At 44.0% G+C, this 17,892-nt stretch overlaps 1 protein-coding gene and 2 long non-coding RNA genes across 5 annotated transcripts in view; 2 read left to right on the top strand and 1 right to left on the bottom strand.

Annotated features, from left to right (window-relative positions):
• The window catches only part of LOC310686050, a 317,292-nt gene that overhangs the window by 208,929 nt on the left and 90,471 nt on the right, over positions 1–17,892 (top strand). The window lies entirely within an intron of this gene.
• Positions 1–17,892, top strand: part of FAM13A (family with sequence similarity 13 member A) — a 156,126-nt gene that overhangs the window by 129,703 nt on the left and 8,531 nt on the right. For all 3 annotated transcript variants that reach the window (XM_083458629.1, XM_083458628.1, XM_083458630.1), the window contains 7 exons: positions 3,795–3,945; positions 11,504–11,717; positions 12,436–12,574; positions 13,243–13,324; positions 13,447–13,667; positions 14,058–14,141; positions 16,219–16,314. In XM_083458629.1, the coding sequence (XP_083314755.1) occupies positions 3,795–3,945; positions 11,504–11,717; positions 12,436–12,574; positions 13,243–13,324; positions 13,447–13,667; positions 14,058–14,141; positions 16,219–16,314 (987 nt within the window). The remainder of the gene's footprint in view (positions 1–3,794; positions 3,946–11,503; positions 11,718–12,435; positions 12,575–13,242; positions 13,325–13,446; positions 13,668–14,057; positions 14,142–16,218; positions 16,315–17,892) is intronic.
• On the bottom strand, positions 6,023–10,062 carry LOC310686020. Its single transcript, XR_014515646.1, has 2 exons — positions 7,887–10,062; positions 6,023–7,448 (listed from the first exon to the last, which is right to left on the bottom strand). It is a non-coding gene; the product is annotated as an uncharacterized lncRNA (long non-coding RNA).

The raw sequence follows: 17,892 nt of genomic DNA, 5'->3' as shown, positions 1-17,892 counted from the left end.
TGGTGCAGAGATGCACTTCAACCTGTAACTTTATGGCTTGTTCTTCCTCCTTATGAACGTTCTGGTTCTGTTTACTTCTAGTTACTGGCAGAAAAATGTTCTGGGTGTACACTCTCAGTTGATACGTCTCACTCACTATGTGGAGAGGAGGAGTCAGACTCCTGACACGGTTTTATTAAGTTACTTGGAAAGATCATTGGGAGTCTTAAGTTACAGTGCCGTGGTACAGCTTGTTTTATAGGGAAAGAGCATTAAGAATGTTCATTCCCACCCTGTGACAAACCCTGTTCCTGAAGTATTATTTTAGCCTTCAAATACTCCGTTCGTTAGGCAACAGGACGTGTTCTTGCGAATTGTGGATAAATACCTAGAATTGTCATTTTGACGTTAATTGGTTTGGCTTAATAACATGCCGGTCAAGCATGTGTGTTTTCCTTATTTTTTTTAAAAAAACATACTTCACAATGTTTCTATCTTTGTCTTTCTTAAAACAATCGCAATATACGTTAAAACAGAAGAAAAGGAAATAGAAGAGTTGTGCAATTGATTGGGGTCAAAACAGTTGAAACGCCAGAGCTTTCAACATAAAAGATGTATGTTTCTCCTTTCGAGCAAAATATTTCCTTCGTTGAGCTTTCATATTATTTTAGAGCTGCTTAGTTTTTCTGCATGTGCTTATTTACTTACCAATTTAACCAACTAACAAATTAAAATGGTCTTTTTCCATCCTTTTCATACGGGAGATATCCACCAGCCAGTTTGCGTTAAATAATACGTTGGGGTTGTTTTTATTCCCTCTAACCCATGGCTACTCAAGGGCAGCATATTCTCTCTCCACCCCCCACAACCCCCACAGACCATTCTCCAACCCAGACTTCATCAGGTCATTATAGCTGTTGCCATCAACTTTTGTTCCGTCATAACCCTCCAGCTGCCCCTCTTTATTCCTTCATGAAATCCAAAGCAAGAGACATGCCAAGCACTGCATTTGGGAAAGCAAATCTATCTGTAGTTGTGAGGAACAGTTGATTTTGTCGCCGCATCAGTGTCGCTTTAAAACTCAGAATGAATTCAGCCAAGGAAATGTGCCTGTTTTGAACAGAGCTTTTTTTCTCTCTCTGTTTCTGTCTCTGTCTCTCGTCTTGTATCTGGTATGGCAAGCAGAAATGTGCCGTATGAGCAGATTATTACCCTTTAGATTCTCTAGTGCTTCCGTGGGGCGGTTGTTTACATTTTGTACGTCATCGTCCTCCTTGCTCAGGCAATCTGCTTAACGTGTGGAGCTTCCTGGGTCTGAAATCTAGATTCTTAGTGCAGCATCCTTGACTCCCTCTCAGTGGGCCCAGACCCCCTACTTAAGTCTGAAGTCCTATACGCACTTACTGTGGAGTAAGCCTCACTGAACACAGTGGAATTCTAAGTAAGTACGCATAGGATTGCGCTGTTACAATTTGTTGTTGCTCCTGTTACATGCATGCCTGGAGACAGTCCTGATTAATTGCAGTCCTAATCAGGACGCTATCCATTTAACTCAGGCTCTAGAGGAAATGCGTTTGCCTCAGAATGAATGTAACCTTCATTTTTAAAAAGAGTAACTCCGAAAAGGGCTGCGATAACACAAAAATCAAGGTATTCCTGTTGATTCCTCTGGGAGTAGGATTGCACCCATAAGCTTCAACCCTGTGAGCTTAACTGGAAAGTGAGCAAGTCAGACAGACTTATGAGCAAACATGCCTACGATTCCTGACTGATCCTAAGCACACATTTTTGGAAGAAGGTTCAGCCAAAATAAGTGGGGTTGACTTCCAAGCCAATATGCTCAAGATGTGCACTAGACCCTATTTGAATGTGTAGCTCAGTTTAATCATATATGTTGTTATTTCTCACAGGACAGAAGTTTGTTTGTTTAAATTAGGTTTCTTATAGCATTGTCCGTCTTTGATAGTTGCATATTTTCCATATTTTATTAAAATGCAAATCGAAATGGACATCCCAACCTCACTCCCATCTTCCATTATTTTTTTTAATGGTAAAGATCATTTTTTGTATTGGTAACTGCCCTGTGGACCGAACCTCTCAACCTTGACGTTTTTGTTTTAACTTTATTTACCACTCGATTGTAATAAAACCTCTAAGTAGTTTGCAGGAAATATTAAAATTTTCAATGAAAACAGTTTTTATTTTAAAAAAATTAAGAAAAGGCAATCAAAACCAACAATTAAAAAGATAAAAAATGCAGCAACATCTACATCCCATGTTTTAAGCAGGTACCAAAAAGAAAAAAGTGAAGGCACTTGCCTAGGTCAATTAACAGGGAGTTCCAAAGTTATAGGTGCTGCCACACTGAGAGATAAGTTTCTTGCAACTACGGAATGAATATTACATGGCACCTGCAACAGTCCCTGTTCTGCAGATCTTAAGTACAGTGGTACCTCGGGTTAAGAACTTAATTTGTTCCGGAGGTCCGTTTTTAACCTGAAACTGTTCTTAACCTGAGGTGCCACTTTAGCTAATGGGGCCTACCGCTGCCGCCGGAGCACGATTTCTGTTCTCATCCTGGTGCAATATTCTTAACCCGAGGTACTATTTCTGGGTTAGCAGAATCTGTAACCTGAAGCATGTATAACCAAAAGCATCTGTAACCTGAGGTACCACTGTAGTCGAGTGGGCAGCTAGGGGATAAGGCGATCCTGCAAGTAAAGTGGGCCAAGGCCATTTTTCTACTGAGGAGGGGGGCAGGCAGGGCTAAGAACTCAGAAGGTGAAGCCAGGCAAATTAAGCACGCAAAAGCAAATAACAGAGGGGACCGAGAGCAACGAGTTCTGTGTTCCCAGAGGCAAAATACATCTCCGATGTCGTTTGAGTGAGTGCTAGCACAGCAAAAGAGCTGCTGTTTCCCCCCGCCCTCCCATGTAAATTATAGATCACCTCCTTGGCAGTTTAGGAATTGCGGGTGGGGGCCAGAGAGAAGATGAGCAGGAAGTGTTCCCAGTCCTCTGGCTTCTGTCCCGCAGCTTCCAGTTGTTCAATGCCCAAACCCCCTTACAATTTGGGCTTGCGCAACCGTGCCCCAGAGCTCCTCCATAAATAGTCCTGCTCTTCCCCCACACCCAGCTAGAGAACAACCACAGGAAGCCAAGCCACAGCCAGCGCAGCTTAACGGGCACTAATTGATCTACGCCAGCAGAGCTTGCCCGGAGAGCCTTCGCGGACGTTGTCGTCGCTGGTGGTGCTCCTTGTCAGGTGGCTCGGCTTCCTCCAGAGAGAGAGCAGGGAGATGGTGGTGTCTGTTTCCAAAAGACACATTTCGTTGCTACAGCAGCCCTAGCAACGGGTGGTGGGGTTTTTTGACTGCCTCAAAAGCCTTGTGCTTTAGAAGAAGACACATCGGCTGCTCTGCCTCCTTCTGTATCTCATTCAGCAACCAGAGACTCTATATCAGCTGCTGCTTGCAGTTATGGAGAGAAAAGCCCCCTCCGGACTGCTTGCTGTGACATTTTAAGCCAAGGATAAAGTTTTTGGAGAAAAGGATTTTATTATTTTTCTGATACTAGTGACCAATTAAAATTGAAGGGGGGCGGGGCTGAGCGGAGATCATTTGGATACTAAGCTGGAAAAGCACCCAAGACTGTTGTTTTGTGTTTATCTATAAAAGAGAAGAAGCATTCTTTATTATTATTTTTGCAAGAACTTGCCTCTGCGTCTGTTTTGGTTTTTCCTTCCCCCTCTCTTGCACTGAACATTGCAAAAAACAACTCTGTGAATTTGTTTCTTGTTCTGGGGGATTGTTGCAGAATTCAGGCATGAAGATCCAGGAGCACCCCAGCATCCCTGAAGCCAAATTACAGAGGAACCAAGATGCCGATGGCCAAGAAGAGAGCTTTGTGTCCGAAGTGCCTCGACTGGACCTGACAGCCTTGTGCAGTGACAACAACAACTGGGAAGGTAGGTTTGCACGAGTGAGAGAACTCTCTTGGTGGTGTGGTTATATGTCTTGTCTTCCCCCTTTGGTGACTGACCTGCAACAACAGGAAAGGATGTGGGGACACATGGCTTGGAGAAGAAGAAAGTGAATGTCCTTGTCTTTTTAATTGCCCTTTTTACTTGCTTAATCACGAAGCAGCTGAAAGAATAATGCTCTGGTATTCCTAGCAGTGTCACTACTCAAAACCCAGAGCATCAGCATTATTTTGCTTATCTGGAGGGGATTTCCTTCTGATTTTCCAAGTTCAGATAACAAAACTTGCTTACTTTCCCACTCCACTAGTCCTATGGAACTTACCTGAAATTCCTTTGTGTGTGTGTTTTTCCCTGCATGTAAAATTATGTTGTTGTTGTTGATGATGATGATGATGATAACAAATAATAATAATAATAATAATAATAATAATAATAATAATAATAATAGTAATAGTAATAGTAAGTTGTACACAATCTTATACCCATAGATCTCAGGGCGGTTCACACCATAAAATTACAATATAAAAAAACTACAGTGTTTGGTAGGGTTTTCCCTTGCTTTAAATATCTTAAATTGATTGTGCTTCAAATGATCTGGTTGCTCTTTCTCAGCTTGACAGGACAGAGATGTTTTGCATCAGCCCTTTTAATGGTTTCCATATGTCTGGACACACACAGGCACACTTCCACTGGAATATCCACTGGGAGAGGAGCAAAGGTGGGAGGGGGGAAATCACTTTCGTTTGTTTACATTCATGAAAACTGCGGTTTTGAATGGGACATTTTTATCTTTCCAAGAAAGGGAAGCTAGGAGTGGCATTTTTCTTTTCTGTGAAATGGCTGTTTTTGTGTCCTCATTCCCAGAGTTTTCTAAAGCTGAAATTGCAAGGGAAATTTTCAGTACATAATAGTGCTGAAAGGCTAGTATTTGGTCTTGTTCTTTGAAATGCAGAGTTTGGGGTTTCTTGTGAATTTTCAACCTTCCTCTTACTATACATGTAATTAATGGTAGCTTATTACCAAGTTCTCATATTTGTAAGTTTGAGGGCAAGAGCAGATACCCTCTTGCCTCTACAAAAGTGAAGCAAACTATGTGGGGAAATTGTCTTTTTTAGATAGACACCTTTTAGAGTTTATGTCAATTTATACATGCATGCCACTTATGTTATCAGTTCAGAATTTTAAAGCAGGGTTGATTAAGGCAGCTAAATGCAGATTTGCAATACCAGCAGTTGTGGGTGTTGCTGATGGAAGACACCAGGTGACATGATTTTAGTTTTGCAAGCTGATAATTTCCTAGATGTGACCCCCTTGGGTCTAAAGTGCTGCTCATCTTTCATTACGTTTCCTGAATATTCGAATGAGCCATGCCCTGGAAAGGGACAGTTGCTTTTCATCTTTTCAAAGGTGACCTGGATGAGAGTTCCTCTGTCAGCCCCCTGTGGATTCAGCTGTCGGTGGTTGAACCAAAGTATTTCCTTCCCTGCTTTGAAGTCTAGATATTAAATACCAATAGGGCTGTGACTGGGAGAGAGAGGCAAGAGGGCAGTTGAGTCTTACCTTGAGATTCTCACGCGGAAGCTCCTCTCTATGACAGGGACATTTTAAAAGCGAAAGCTGTAAGCAACGCTTATTTCCACAAGGGTGCTTCTGTGTCACCCACCCTCCTGCGTGATAACATGGGAAAATATGAGAGTTATGTAAGGGCTAAAAGAGGTGGTGTCAGCTGCAATCTCATCTTACTGTTTTGTAGCCCCAAAACAAGGGCTGTGAAATGCTGTTTCTGCCACCCATTTGGTAAACAAAGAAACCCAGGAGCATTTCACATTGTCCCCTTTACCGTACCATAATTTGTGGCACAGAGTGTGCCCTTTCCTGCAAGACAGCTGTTGAGGTGGGCCGAGGGAGGTGTGGCGTCCATGTTATACGAGCACCCTCACTCGCCACATGCCATTTTAATGTACGCTTGTGGAGATTTTCCTTAGCGTTCATATCTGGAAATGTTATCCCTGTTTGCAACTCATCACATTTCGGAAGATCTTCGAAAAAGCCCCCCCCCCCCCAGTTAGGGTTCACTGAGCTGAAATTGGCCTTGAAGCAAAAGACTCCTTCAGCATAACCCAGGATTGCTTGAAAAAGTTTATTGGGGGTGTGTGGAACCATATCAAGAAGCTAACATGCAGTTATAAGTGTAGCAGGTATCACTGATTCTTTATCACTGCACCTGTGTGATTTTATACATAGCGATGGTGGTTTTATTTGCAGGGATGTATTTCAGGAGGACACTAATAAAGGAGTAAAACACTTTGTAAGAATCTGGAAAAACAAAGGACAGTGGTTGGCTCCCCAGTACATTCTCAAACTTTGCAATGCAAAGGATAACTTCTAACACATTTTAATGGATAAGCCTGTTTCTTAGAGGCTTCTCTCTGCATTCTGACACTAATCGCTTACAATAATTCAGTGAACTCCGTTAAACTCACTGGGACATATGCTTTGAGTAATGTCCATAGGATTGTTCCGCACGTGTAACTTGTGATAGTTCACTGGAACTGTTTCAACTGAGCTCAGCACTCGGGAGCACACAATATTTCATGGCAGGAGATTCACAGATTCAGCTGAGATAAATGCTATGGGGAAATGCCAAGCAAAGCACCACCATTTTGGGCTGGCCTTGCTAGCCAAGCCAAAAATTGTGTTGACTAGGTTCTGCAGTTAGGGGTGATTGGCTGGCATCCACCTATGCTGACTTTAAAAAATAATAATGTAGGAATATTAAACTCAACCACATTCTCACACCAACGAGCCAAAGTATGTAAGGCCACTTACACTGAGCTTCCCTTGTGGCGCAGTTTGCTACTCGCGTTTTTATTGGAGAAAGTTTTCACCCAGTAAGAACCAATAAGTGGTACTTTTGAATCCATACATAGTTGCACTTCATCTGCCCCTTACAGTAATATTGTCCAATATATTTGACTCCTACAAACACACATATATTTACAGAGGGGGCAGGGAGGAGGAGCTATTTATTCCTACAGTCCTTCCCCCTCCCCCCCAAAAAACAATAATTTCAACTGACCAGCTCCCAGTTCCCTCTCCTTTTTAGCATGGTGCTTTTCTGTTTCCTTCAGGGCCACAATCTCACAACTATTACTCCACCCTCCTCTTGGCTACCCATCACCAGGCACCCCACCACACTTGGCGATGGCTCTCATGACCCTTAATCCCACACTAGACAACCCATGCTCATTGCTACATTTCTGGTGGAACCCTTTTTGCTCACCCCAAAACCCATTAGTCCTCTTGGCCTTGCTTACTGGGACAACTTCATATTGTAGCTTGAGCATTTGCAGGTAATAGTCTTCTTCTTCAAATGTAACTAAGGAAGAACTACTTTTGATGTTCCCAACCACTCAAGGATCACATAGGGCATGGGATAATGTCACAGTGCTCTGTAGTCAATCCTACTTGTCTGTGAGGCGACGCCACTGAACGGAAGTTCAAACAAAGAAGGGAACATTTTCAAAAGGCTTGAGATGGCCTTGCCTGATTGTAGCAGTTTGGCACCGCTTCAGATATTTTGGGAAACGAGCTAGTAGTTATTGAATTAAGTGCTGACAGTGACTAATTTTTCTGTCCTTTTTGTGGTTTTGCCCTATATAGTTGCTTGTAATTTACACCATGTACAATTTGTACTGTTTTGAGACTAGAATTTTTGTGACACTGATGGTATCTGTATAGTAGTTTTTACAACACGTATACAGTTAATCCTTAAATATGTTGAATATGTTAGCTGTTTAGAATAGACTAAATATTTAAGATAGCTAAGTCCTAAAGGAGGGTATGGTCTTGTTGTTGTTGTTTGGTTTTCCTTTGTGGGTGTGAAATAAGTAAATGTTTCCAGTCTTGAAATTAACCATACTGACCTGTTGAGTTTAGAGAGGGTGGCATGCTATATTGCCTCGGATGCTTTTAACGCCTTCTGTGCTGCTATCATTTGTCACTACGGTGGTATTAAGAGAGTTCGCACTTTCATAGGCAACTACACAGTTGCAGGCAAGCCTGTAGAACTGATGGCAGGATCATGTGATAAAGCTTCCATCTAACTTTCGGAACAACCAGTTTTTACAGCTTTATGGTGCGAAATCCCTGTTGTTTTCTTCCAGTTGCTTGGTTTCTGTAAGTGCACCCCAGGTGGTGAAACAGAAAGAAGCATATAACTGCTTGGAAGCATGTGGTTAATTTTCAGTGGAGCAAATTCAGTAGTTATTTCTTATCTTTAGTCTTTGCTGGCATATTTGTAAGAACTAGGTACTAAGTATGTAGAAATGACCTTGCTGTTGACAACAGTGGCCAATCAGATGTCTCTAGGAAGCAGAGCTTGTTCATGAAGACAACCTTTCCCTGTTATCTTTACCCCCGGCATCGGCCACAGGACTACTGCTGTAAACATGGAGGCTGTATTTATAACTAGCCATTAATAGACTTTCCCTTGCCAAAATTTGTCCTAGCGTTCTTTCCAGCCATAAGCTACTTCCCACTGCCTACATCTGTTGGAAATTCCACAAGCCTTCTACAACATATTTTTTCAAAAATGGTTCATCCAGGCCAAATTCCTCTCTGCTTATGTTGTCAACTTTTGCCATATGACCCTCCCATTCCCTCCCTTCTTTGCTTAAAGAATAGCAACTCGAAAACTGGGAAGAAACGTTTGCAGTTGGTGTGCTAGGACAGAGTGAAGGATAGATAATATGGGATTTCCCAAATGTCAACAGTATCCCCGTTAGATAACCATTTGACTTGGAGCAATTTATGAGGAGATTTTGGGCAGTGGGTATTTTCAGGAGTCATTTCGCTGCCTAAGGCAAAGAACAAAATGGCGCCCCCTCATTCCATGTACAAAAATTCAACTGGACTGCCAGTTGGATTTTACCTCAACACTGATGGTGGGGCAGCATCCTCCACTGTACTCGAGGCAGCAGGCCAACTTAGGGGGCACAGACAAGAGCAGAGATGGGGAGTGGGTTTAATTGTAGGGCAAGCCCTGCCAGTTTATCTGTTCATCAACATCAAATGATAAAGCTTTCCTGTTATGCTTGGGGGTGAAGGTGAAGGCTGGAAGCATGAATGTTCTTCTATTTATTTAATTTTTTGTGGGGGTGGGGGGGTGAAGCATATCTCACTGCATGTTGAAAAGTGGTTCACCTGAAAGAAGACGGCCTAATCCTTCTCCCTGATATTTCAGTTTTCTCATACAGGAAGGCCTTTTCTGGGGGGAAGTGTTCAAACATGCTTCAGCAGTGTGGATCAGGAGTATCGACCCCTTGATCATGCTGAATGTATAAGCTGAACATTGATGCAGGAAAGTTGGCAGTGAATGACTGTGGGGTGGGGTGATTTAGCTGGACACAACAAAAGAGTTCCAAGTTGCTAAAGCCAAAGACCTGGTGACTGACTAGTAGAAGATCAGAACTAAGCACTTTAGAATCAGGAAAAGCATTATTTTTAAAGCTCAATAAGACTTTTTGTAGCTGTTCCACTTTTTCCTAAAAGTTGTACCGCTTGGGGGGCAGTTGCTGTGTTTTGACTCCAGAGTTCCCTTTCAGAATTACAAGTTCAAAGCCACAAATCTTAAACCAACTAATCCCGAGAAGCTAAGTAGGAGCATGCAAACCAGCTTAGTAAACTATCCAAATACAGAATATTAAGAGTCCTCGTGGGATCTGGTGAGACTAGTCACAAGACAAAGCATTATTTTTCAGTGTGTTCCAATACACTTGATCATCCTGGTTTCCTGTCTTGATTATTCCCTTTCTCAATCTCTCACACAAAACATGTTATACTTAAAACTGGCCAATGAAGGCCAGCTACCAGATAAGAGCTGATTTGTGCTTTGTGGTGCTAGTCTGAGATGTGAAAATGGGGTTGGTTGAATCTGAATTATAGCCTATTCATTGTTTCACAGAAGGATAGGGGTAAATGCCTGTTGCCTGATCATTCAAAATAACAGAAGCTTGGCTGCAAATGCAAGGTAGCATGATGATGTCACAAAGGAAAAGAGGAAGGCTTCAGCAGAGCATGCTGGGAAGGCACGAGTGGCCAACCTTGGTCAGGTAGATGGTCTCCATCTTTGGGAATACAGGAGGACTGACATTGGACCTGAAATTTGTTCTTAACAGAAATATGTTTGGGGACCCTTGCTATATTACTGTAGTCTTCCAACAGCTGTTTTATAGAGGTGTCTTTACTGAGGTTTGCCAGGCATGGAATGCTTGGACTCTCCAAGATCCTATGTCCTTTCCAAGTTTTGATTCCTGGGTTTCTTTTCTGTAGTTTCCATAGATGGAACCTGATGCCTCAAATGTGCAAAAGCTCTGTAGCACCGCTGAGCTATGGCCTGGGTCCCTGTATCAGTTGAGAAAGCAAGGGATGGTCACTTCAGTGCTGAATTAAAACGTTATAAAAGCATGCAGAGGCAACAGTCATCACCCCTTTCAATCTGTAGTTACCACTTTAGTAATAGCTTCTTCTAGTTGGATAGCAGTACAGGAAATCTCAAAATAGATGCCAGAGCAAATTGCCCAGCCCTGTTGCTGAACATCATGAAATGCATCAAGCTGTTGTAGTTTTTGGTGGGATTGTGTATTGAAGGTTATTATGGCTTCATGGTCATCTTAGGGGAGTTTGTTTTTATGCAGTATGAGCCAATTCAAGAGGCACCAGCTAATATGATGTGTAGAGTTAAGGTATCTGAAGATACCTCTCTGGATCTCAGGGCATGTGCTGTTGCATGTGCAACGTAAATTAGCTGTGTGCATGTTGAAAATATTGATACATCCCACTCGTAAGTGGAGCAGCAATCCATTCATCTTCCCAGAGACTGACTGAAACAAACCTGACCGTAGAGCAGCCTTCCCCAACTTGGTTCTCCCCATGTATTTTGGACTACAAGGTCCATCATCCTTGGTCATGGGCCTGTCTAAAACATCTTGATGGCACCAGGCTGGGGGAAGTTGCTGTAAAATGAAAACCTCTGCTAGTACTAACCTTACACTCTAAATAATGAGTGAAGGCCCCTTTCCTTGATTGGCCACAACCAAAATAAGGTTAGGTACATTCTAGCCTTGTTTGTGTATTCTTCACCACCCTCCCTTTAAAATGTGTGTTATTGTTTCATGTTTCATCCTTTCTCCTTAATGGCAATTTCCTGGCTCTGATTTCTTCCTCACACCAGTGTGTTGCCAGTTCTAGCAAGGTTCAAGGACCAACAGAAATGGCATGATAATTAGCATTGATCTAGGGCAGCCTCTTCAGTCTCCAGAGGTTGATGGGTCTACAACTCCCATCATCCCTGACTACTGGTGAGCTGACTGGGGATGGTGGGAGTTGTGATCTTAGCAACCTCTGAGGAACCCAGAGATTGAGGAGCATTTGTCTAGGGGAACTGGGAAACAATCCTTATTGACCATGCTAGAAAATCGGACCTATTCAACTAAAAAAAAAGTCAATAATCCATCGTTGCTCCCTTCCAATTGATTTCCAGAGCCCGTCCCTTCCTTCTCCTCCTGGCAACGTGATGGCTTAGATTCCAACGAAGCTCGCCTCTCTCCTCAGGCTGGTCGCCTCATTCGCCAGCTGCTGGATGAAGACAGCGACCCAATGCTATCCCCTCGTTTCTATGCCTACGGGCAAAGTCAGCTGTACCTGGATGACACAGAAGTACCTCCTTCTCCTCCCAACTCACATTCATTCATGAGGTAGGTGAACAGGCCAGAATAAGTACCTCTGCTTTTAGCAGAAAACATAGGTGCAGTGGAATGAGGAAGGTGGCTTTCCCTCTCCTGGGAGAATCCTGGGAACCGTAATTTGCTAAGGGTGGTGGGAATGTTATCTCTGTGAGGGGTGGACTACTGTTCCCAGAATCCTTTGGGGGAAGCTATGTGCTTTTGAAAGCATGGTGTGGTTCTCTTCAGGTGAGGCATCTCACTCTTGTTTTCTCATTTCCTTTTCCAACTGATGCTCAGCGTTTCGTGTCTTCTGAACATGCTTGGTCCTCATTGGGCTGCTTTTGGTGTTGGTTGCCTTCTTGGTTTTGCTTTAAAATATTTTTCCTATTACTACCAACTTCAGGATTTTCCTGAGAATGTCAGTACCTGCCTCTTGTAGACCCTGTTTTGATTTCATTTCTGTCAGCACTCAACACCTGAGTTCGCTATTGTTGACTTGAGACTGCAGTGGGGCAGGGAGCATCTTTTAAGGTCTTGACTTTTGCCTGGAGAGATTCTGCCAGTCAGAATATGCAAGTTCTGGGCTAGATGGACAAATAATCTGACCTGATATTATTAGGCAAGTTTCCTTTGCTCCTGTATAAGGATCTTACTGGCTTCTTGGGGAATCTGGAGTTCTCTGTATCGTATAGAGCTTTCTTTCCTGTTAACACCAATTAATTCAGTCATTTCCTCGCCTTCATCACAGGAGAAGAAGTTCTTCTTTGGGGTCTTACGAAGATGACCGAGAAGATCTGACACCAGCGCAGCTGACCCGCAGGATTCAAGGACTGAAGAAAAAGATCAGGAGGTTCGAAGACAAATTTGAAGAGGAGAGGAAATACAGAGTAAGCTGTTCACTGTCAGTTGTCCTGAGGGATCGTATTGCTAAGCGGCAATTTTTTTTCTGTGGGTAGCACAGCAAAGGGAATGATTGACAGCCTTTTAAGACCTTTCATTCCTGGGCTGCAGTCCTGTGCCCACTTAAGTTGGGAGCAAGTCCCATTGAACTCAGGTGAAATCACAAACTTCTGAGTAAACATGCACAGGATCAAGCCATTCCATTCACTCTTTTCAGCTGGCTAAGGAATGCTACAAATTTGCATGTTGGGGTTTTTCAAGGTTGCATTTCTCTGTGATGGTGTCTGTTGCCCTCCTACCTGGGACACTTTGAAGAGCCTTTGACATTTGCAGAGAGAAGGTTTGCTTTTTTAGAAGCAAGTCCAATAACAAAGCATACACTGTTATTTCCTTTAGAATATTACCTATGCCAAGCAGCACTCATAGAGTAAGTAAGGTGCCAGGAAAATGCAGAGAAGCTACCCAAGTCTTTTGTGCAACCACCAGCCCCAACTTCTGTGACGCATGCAAAGTGGTTCCTGGTAACCAGAAGGTCCTTAGCTGTTATCCAGCTTTCATCACCGCAAATAAGCTCTTGAATACACCCTTGCTTTCAATATCTGTCATCTCCAGTCATTAAAAAAGCATCCCCATCTATTTGTCCTCCCCCTTATAGCCATCACACAGTGACAAAGCAGCCAACCTGGAGGTGCTGAAGTGGACAAATGACCTTGCAAAGTTTCGGAAGCAGCTGAAAGGTGAGATATCCTAGCACGTGAACTTCAAACTCAACGTAATTGTCCTGCAGTGGTTCCATCTGGTGCCTATTCTGAAAATACAACACTCTCGTTTTATTTATTTCTTCCTCTTCCAAAACTAGAGTCAAAGCTGAAGATGTCAGAGGAAGACCTAGCTCCTGTGATGCGTCAACGTAGCAATACACTCCCCAAAAGTTTTGGCTCCCAGCTAGAAAAGGAGGAAGAGAAGAAGCAGGATGTGTCTGATAAATTGGCTAAGCCAGCAGTGGAGGCAACCCTGGACACCATCCAGAAGAAGCTCCAAGAGAAAAGGACCGAGGCAAACCGCCCCGAAGACATTAAGGTACATATACCCTAGATGTGTGTACTGGGCATTCTCCCCAGCCAGCACGTGATTGGCCTTTTGCCTGAAGGGGGCTGCCTTGCTTAAGTTGAGGATTGGCAGCCCAAAAATAACATGCTGGCTTTTTAGATGCTTTCTCTTCCGTTTGCTGTTATGTATTGCTTATCATTCATTTGGTTACTATTGTAGTTTCCTGAACAATGGTTTGTATGAGGTGCGGCAAATAAAATGAAATAAATGGTATTGTGAATCAGGATCTTGTGCTCTGTATAGCTCCTTTTTGAGGGACTAGGAACGGGACGGGGAAATATTAGGGATAAATTTGTAGGAACCGCAGTAATGTGATTGTTTCCCTTCCAACCTTCCCTTGCTTGCTTGCTTTTTATACAGGATATGACCAGAGATCAGATAGCAGGAGAGAAGGTGGCTCTCCAAAAAGCCCTCTTGTATTATGAGAGCATCCATGGAAGACCAGTAAGTACATCAGCATCCGTGTAAAATGTGTTCCGTATTGGTTCACTACAAACCACGAAATGGGAAATTGTAGGAAAGTTTGCCAGTTTCTCGAACCTGTGCAAAAGTGCAGCGACCGATGACTTGGCTCTGTAGTATGGAGGGAAGGCTTTCCCCTGCATACTTCACAGCAACATTTTGTCACTACTTATGGTCCTTTGTTCAGGGAAACAGATAATTAGTCAAAATGTCCTCACAGTTTTTAATGTGACTGGTAGTGATGTTGTTTCTAAAAAGTCCGTTCCCACCCCACCCCACCCTCTTTCTGGAGTTGTTATATTCTCTTAGGAAAAAGTTCTGATTTCTTAAAACTTTGTGTTGTTGTTGTTTGTTGTTTATTAAATTTGTATACCATCGTGGGTGGCTCTGTGGGTTAAACCACAGAGCCTAGGACTTGCCGATCAGAAGGTCAGCGGTTCGAATCCCCGTGACGGGGTGAGCTCCCGTTGCTCGGTCCCTGCTCCTGCCAACCTAGCAGTTCGAAAGCACATCAAAGTGCAAGTAGATAAATAGGTACCGCTCCAGTGGGAAGGTAAACGGCGTTTCCGTGCGCTGCTCTGGTTCGCCATAAGCAGCTTGGTCATGCTGGCCACATGACCCGGAAGCTGTCTGCGGACAAACGCCAGCTCCCTCGGCCAATAAAGCGAGATGAGCGCCGCAACCCCAGAGTCGGTCACGACTGGACCTAATGGTCAGGTGTCCCTTTACCTTTACCTTTTATACCACCCTTCATCCATAGATCTCAGGGCAGTTCACAACATAAAAAAATACAATATAAAAACACAAAATACATTTCCTCCAGTGTTGATCCTTACAAAACTATGTTGATGATTCAATAAGTAATGAAAACATTTTGGAGGCATGGAGAGAGCCATCATACAGCTTATTTATGGCCAACAGCTGAGTGTTGTTTCCCCCCATTTGCTGTTCTGATAACGTTTTCTTCTTGTCTGTTTTTTTTTGTTATTGTTATTCTTGAAATGTGTGCTACTCAGGCCATTGTTTAAGCATTGCAATTGCCTTGTTTTTATTTTTCCTTCTTGGAAGCAGTGTTTCATGGCCCCACCTAACAACAGGGTTATTACTGTCATTATAGATTTCAAAGGAGGGTTACAGGGGCAATGCGAAGAAAACAGTTTCCAATAAGTAATTTAACTTGTCTGCCTCCTCTGAAAAGCCGGACACTGGGGGGTATAAATCCATGCAGAAGTTAAATCTGGTGCAGTAATATAAATGCAAAGAAATACACTAAACTACTTCCAGAAGCCCTCTTTTCATGACATCTCACAGCTTATTATGCTTCTCTCTTTGCAACATTTATCTTGTGGTTGACAAAGCTGCTTGTTTTGCTAAAGTTGCTGATAAAAAAAAGCAGAAAATGGGCAAAGGCTTTTTAGATAACATGGAGGCAAGAATAGACCTTCAACTTAGACCAGGCACCCCCAACCTTCGGCCCTCCAGATGTTTTGGACTACAATTCCCATCATCCCTGACCACTGGTCCTGTGAGCTAGGGATCATGGGAGTTGTAGGCCAAGGCATCTGGAGGACCGCAGGTTGGGGATGCCTGACTTAGACCATTGAAAGGAGCTAGGCATTATTGGTTTTAGAATAAGAAAAAGCCCTGCTGATCAGACAACCAGATGCTTACAGGAAGCTCCCAAACAGAACAGGAGTGCAGTGTCTCCAGCAACTGGTATTCAGAGGCATATTGCCAAGTTGGCAATAAAAATGAAGCCTAATTTAGAACTGCAGAAACGGAACTATAGATCTGGGCAGGGCAATCTGCCAAGCGGGTTGAAGGTTGGAGAACTGATGACAGAGAACCCAAGTTTTCACCAGGCTTCTTGGTGGATGGGAGAGAGGGGTTGGCCTCCGTTTTAGTTTCAGCACCTGCTGAGGAAGCGATAGTCCTGCCTTCTCGCAGGAGGTTTGGCAGAGGGCAGTGAAATAGTTGGCGCAATAGTCACAGTCTGTTGCTTCCTGCAAACTCCACCACCACGCCTCTCAAGCAGCCAACTGTGCCTTCGTCATTTCAGGTAACGAAACACGAGCGGCAGATGATGAAGCCCCTGTATGACAGATACCGCTTAGTCAAGCAGATCCTCTCGAGAGCCAACAGCATCCCTATCATCGTGAGTATAAACCTTTTCTGCATGGATAGCTTGAGTTGACCTTGTCTCATTGCTGGCAGCGAGAGAGGGAGAATCCTGGACTGGACATAATGTCTCCGTTGCAGCCATTTTTCCTGTATGGTAAACAGCTAGGTGAGCATGTGCATAGGAAGAGTAAAGAGGGCCAGCCCTAGCATTAGGTAAACTGAGTTAAATGCTTCAGGTGGTGGACCCAGAGAGGCAGATTTGGGAGTCCCCCTCCACGCCTGGCCACTTGCTTCCACTGGCCTGCTGTGCCTTTTCTGGCCATTCAGCAAGAAGAAAAAGAGTTTGGATTTGATATCCCGCCTTTCACTCCCCTTCAGGAGTCTCAAAGCGGCTAACAATCTCCTTTCCCTTCCTCCCCCACAACAAACACTCTGTGAGGTGAGTGGGGCTGAGAGACTTCAGAGAAGTGTGACTGGCCCAAGGTCACCCAGCAGCTGCATGTGGAGGAGCGGAGACACAAACCTGGTTCCCCAGATTACAAATCTACTGCTCTTAACCACTACACCACACTGGCTCCCTCTGCCCTTGCCTCATTCCGGATGGCGCAGCTTTGAAGAGGCTAAAAACAGTGCCGAGAATTAAGGGGCAATTTTTGAAATTGCTGTAGGTTTAAACTCCACCCCCACCCCCGGCCGATCCCCCATTTTGGGCACCAGTTAAGAGTTGCAGCAGTTCCACAGCCAGAACGCTTCACTCTGATGAAGGACCTTGGGCCGTCCTAGACGGAGGAAGGAGGTGGAAAGCCATGCCAGCACTGCTGGCCCTAAAACAGCAGCAAAACAACAAGAAGAAAATAAAGGCGGGGGAGGAGACCATTCAGGCAGCACAGTCTCTTGTGCCAGCCTTGGGAGTCAAGTACTTCTGCATGGGGAGAGCTGTTGCTGCTGAATCAGTCTCAGAGGCCTTGGGGAGAAGGCCCTCAAGATGGAGGCAGCGTTTCACAAAGAGATCTTAACACTACTAGCATTGCACCTGTGGTCCATGTGGATGCTACCATCTGCACTAAACCCCTCTCTGGTGTGGGTTTCTTGCACCATGCCAGTGAGTAGTAAGACAGGGAGCAGTTCAAGCTCTTCTCAGTATGCAGACACCTGAGATTTGAGTATGCTGAATGAGCATGACCCCTGGGGTCAAAAATCTCAGCCCCCAATATCAATGGAATTCCTTGTCCATAAAAAAGCAGGTAGTTCACCCCACATATTCACCACCTCGATTTTCCATCAGCACTGTATACTTAAGACTTCTGGCAGTTCACAAGGGAGACGGGGCCAGGGACTTGGCTTACGTTTTTCTTTGAGGGAACCAGCATCTCTGCCCAGTTGACCGTCCTTGAGACTCCTTTGGCTGAAGGGAGGGAGCAATTAGACATCCTGTTTCTTCTGACCCGTGGAGGAGAAAGTACAACAGACAGCTACAGTTTCCCCCACAAACACAGTTGTGCTAGCAGAGGAAGACAGAAAGATCCCACTTGAATAGAGGTTGGGGCATCTCTCTTTCTCCCCCCACCCCCAGTTCAAAGACACATATGTTAATTTCGCATTACAATCTGTA

Source organism: Podarcis liolepis, assembly GCF_965112155.1.
Source record: "Podarcis liolepis genome assembly, chromosome: 9".
NCBI classification, from domain to species: domain Eukaryota; kingdom Metazoa; phylum Chordata; class Lepidosauria; order Squamata; family Lacertidae; genus Podarcis; species Podarcis liolepis.
Note: the sequence above shows the minus strand (reverse complement) of the source record. Positions and strands in the feature narration are given on the sequence as shown.